General features: G+C 34.4%; 1 protein-coding gene across 1 annotated transcript in view; it reads left to right on the top strand.

Moving 5' to 3' along the window:
• Nucleotides 1-3,301, top strand: part of ATAD5 (ATPase family, AAA domain containing 5) — a 21,522-nt gene that overhangs the window by 6,553 nt on the left and 11,668 nt on the right. Inside the window, exons 6-10 of the mRNA XM_025196237.1 lie at nt 717-801; nt 1,373-1,554; nt 2,072-2,229; nt 2,538-2,691; nt 2,899-3,186. Of these exons, the coding sequence (XP_025052022.1) occupies nt 717-801; nt 1,373-1,554; nt 2,072-2,229; nt 2,538-2,691; nt 2,899-3,186 (867 nt within the window). The remainder of the gene's footprint in view (nt 1-716; nt 802-1,372; nt 1,555-2,071; nt 2,230-2,537; nt 2,692-2,898; nt 3,187-3,301) is intronic.

Below are 3,301 nucleotides of genomic sequence, written 5' to 3'. Positions count from 1 at the left end.
TCTGTCTGCAGTGGAGGGAGCCCCGTGCTTCCCCGTGGAGTCCAGCATGGGGCTTCCCTGCTGCGAGTGTGGGAGCTGCGGGCACATGGTGCGGAGCCCCTGCAATAGAGGCAGCTGGGCAGGCTGCACTCCCCACACCATAGGCCATATTTTGCCCACTCCGATTTAGGCTGTCATGGGGACTTGGCTATACAGCTTCTGGTTGAGGGAAGGTGGTAGCATGCATGAAGGTGGTGTCATTTTACAGAGTATGGTAGGTTTTTAGTCTAGATGTAGCATAAGACTTGGTATACAAATCAAAAATAAAACTAATATGTAATATTTATCTTCCATCAGAATTAATAGCATAGCAGCCATTTGTGTGCGCGCTCTTTGTTTCCCTCTGTTTACGGGATCATTATCAATTTCAAAGACTATTTTTAAATAATAATTAATTTCTGGTACTACCCCTTTCTTTTGTATTCTTCTTTTATTTGGCTTTTTAATCATATTTTAAAACAGGAGAAACTGTTTATATACAGAAGGCTGTTAAATTTGCAAGGTAAAAGTAAAATGAGAGAGAGAAAAGCATTAACAATTATATTTTCTTGTATTGCTTAATCTGAGTCTCTCTAAAGTGAGACAACTTTTAAAGGAATAGGAAGATAAAATTAAAATGAAAACACAAATCTAGCAATAAAACCAATGCTAATTTAATTCGCCTTTGTCTTTTAAAGGAAAACCGAGTGTCCCTCCTTCATTCCTGGGCAAAAAAGCTCAAAACTGTGGTGATGAACCAATTGTAATCTTTGATGAAAGCAGGTTAGTTTTCCATAAAATTCAAATTTACTGGATTCCTAATTCTCTCCAAATTTCTCTCCAGAGAAAACTTGAATTATTTTATAAGAAATTAGTGGTATTCCTTCAGTGTCAGATCGAAGTATTCAAGTTTCTTTAGAAAACTTTCTCACACTACTACATTAAGTACATCTATCAAAATGCAGTAACAGTGTTTTGAATGTTAATATAAAAATATTATGCGTGTTAAATCCCAAGAGCTTTCAAGCTGACTCTTATGGTATTGTTGCTACTTCATTTAATGGGTTTTACTAGTCGCTCTAAACCCAAACCTGCATTTATTCAGTAACTGTAGTAGGAACTATATTTTTAAAGTGTCTTAGAAGTGTAGGAGGCTGGAAGATAAGTGTGTACTCCTGCTTTTTTCAAACCTTTTTGGTCTTGGTAAACCCTAGCAATCTTTCCAAACAATTAGTACACTAAAGTCTCCACTACATACTAAAGGGAATCAGTGCTTAATATGGATAAAACTTACCTGTGAATTGTGTGTGCTTGCACATTTGAATGTTGTTTTTTTTTTCTCACTTATTTGAAGTCGAGATGTATCTGAAAATTCTCAAGATGATGAGCAATTCAAGGCAAAACGGGAATTTTTGATGAGTGGTTTGCCAGAGTCCCTAAAAAGATACATTGCAAAGAAAGCAGCAGCAATGGAAGCATATTCTGTGGCCAGTTCTTCTTTTCAGACAGTCGTCCATGTACAGCAGAAGGATGACTGTAAGTTAATTTACTCATCTGTAAACCTATGTTGTAAATTTTAAAGTAGATCTTTAGGAGATCTCTAAAAACTAGAGGTTCAAAGATAAAACTTTGTAGTATACTTCGGGTGGTATAATTAGCAGGCACTTTTTTTCCTTTTAAAAAAATGAAATTTAGACGATAGTAATACTTAGCTAGATAAATTAATGGGTAGATGTATAGAGTATGTTTTAAAATATATATAATAACCAATAATAGTGTTTGAGTAAGTCAGTTTAGCATAATAGATTTCTTGTTGGGCTCAGTGTGACATTAAAGCAGTTGGAATTGTGTGGAATGTATATGAAATTGTTTAGCTGGTTTGGGATGGTGACAATAGATGCAAAGATGTTGAAATATTTATTTAATTTGGTTTTGAGAGCATGGATACATCTTGTCATGCAAAATAGTACAGTTTATTTCTTTACTAAGGAAGCTTGGTCTTTGGGGGGCTGGGTTCTCATTTCTTTAATGATTTTTTTCCATATTTACATAGGTAGTTTGCTGTGGAGGTTGACATCACCATTGTGTCCTCTGTTAGCTAAGCTAAGGGAACCAAATACCAACGTAACTGATGTCACAAAACTCACTGTTTCACTTGGTGAATTCTCAGTTATAAGTTCAAAACCTAGTAGCAACAATTCATCACTCATGGTTCGTATTTTTAAGTCTTTTACTGCTAAGAAAATAACGGGTCAATTGAAATATAGTGTCTTTATCCTGGGATTTTTATTCTTTAAAAAAAAAAAAAAATCCTGTGACTTTCACCCTGAGCAACACTGATTACTACTTTAACATATACTTGGTTAAACTTCTACTTTAAGCATGCTAAAAGGTTCCAGATGCTTTCTGATAATCATTGTGCATACCAAGCCAGTTAACAAAAATAAATGGTGTTCCAACACTGAAAGTTTGCACATAAGTTTATCTGATATGTTTTGAATGCCTTTTATATATTGCAGTTGTCAGGATGGAGACCAGTTTTTCCTAAAAATCAAAGGAATTGTTTATTAGAAGAGATCAAATCTTCTAACCTGGAGTTTCCTGCAAGATTGTATTTTAACCAGTTTTTGAAAAAGCAAACTGAACGTGTACTTTCTGAAAGCAATAAACAAGGTCAGTAAAGTATTTAAGTCCTGATGCCAGGAAAAAAAAAATTTAAATCTGTAGCAAAGAAAAGCTGAATTGAAGAAAATTACAGTAATCTTATTTTGAGTAATTTTGACTGAAACATATAAAAATATGGATTACATAGTAAAAAATTGAATGAGATAATGTAAAGGCCTGAAATGATGTAATCTATTTTTAATCTTCACTTACTAGTAAATAAATGTGAAGCCACACATTCTGAAATGGATCAGATTAGTTCTGACAATCCAAAAGAAGCTAAGAGGAAAAGGAAAGAAACTGAGGACTGCAAATCAAAAAGAAGAAAACAAATTGACAGAGGAGAGGTGGAACTAAAATCCAAAACTTCAAAAAATGAAGTGTCTTGCACCAAACAGACAGACACAGAAAAAGTAACACATGCAGGGAAAAATAGAACCCAGGACTCGGATGTTATAACAATAGAAGACATTGACCTGGGGTCAGAATTAAACCCTGTTTCAGGTACCTTTTTACATAATTTTTTTTAAGGTATAGAAAATTCTCTGTTACTATTGGGTAAATGGACCTAGATAGATTTTGTGTAATCCTCCCAATGCACTGCAGAGCATTATTCCTG

This window comes from Alligator sinensis, unplaced genomic scaffold (assembly GCF_000455745.1).
Source record: "Alligator sinensis unplaced genomic scaffold, ASM45574v1 scaffold282_2, whole genome shotgun sequence".
Taxonomy (NCBI): Eukaryota; Metazoa; Chordata; order Crocodylia; family Alligatoridae; genus Alligator; species Alligator sinensis.
Note: the sequence above shows the minus strand (reverse complement) of the source record. Positions and strands in the feature narration are given on the sequence as shown.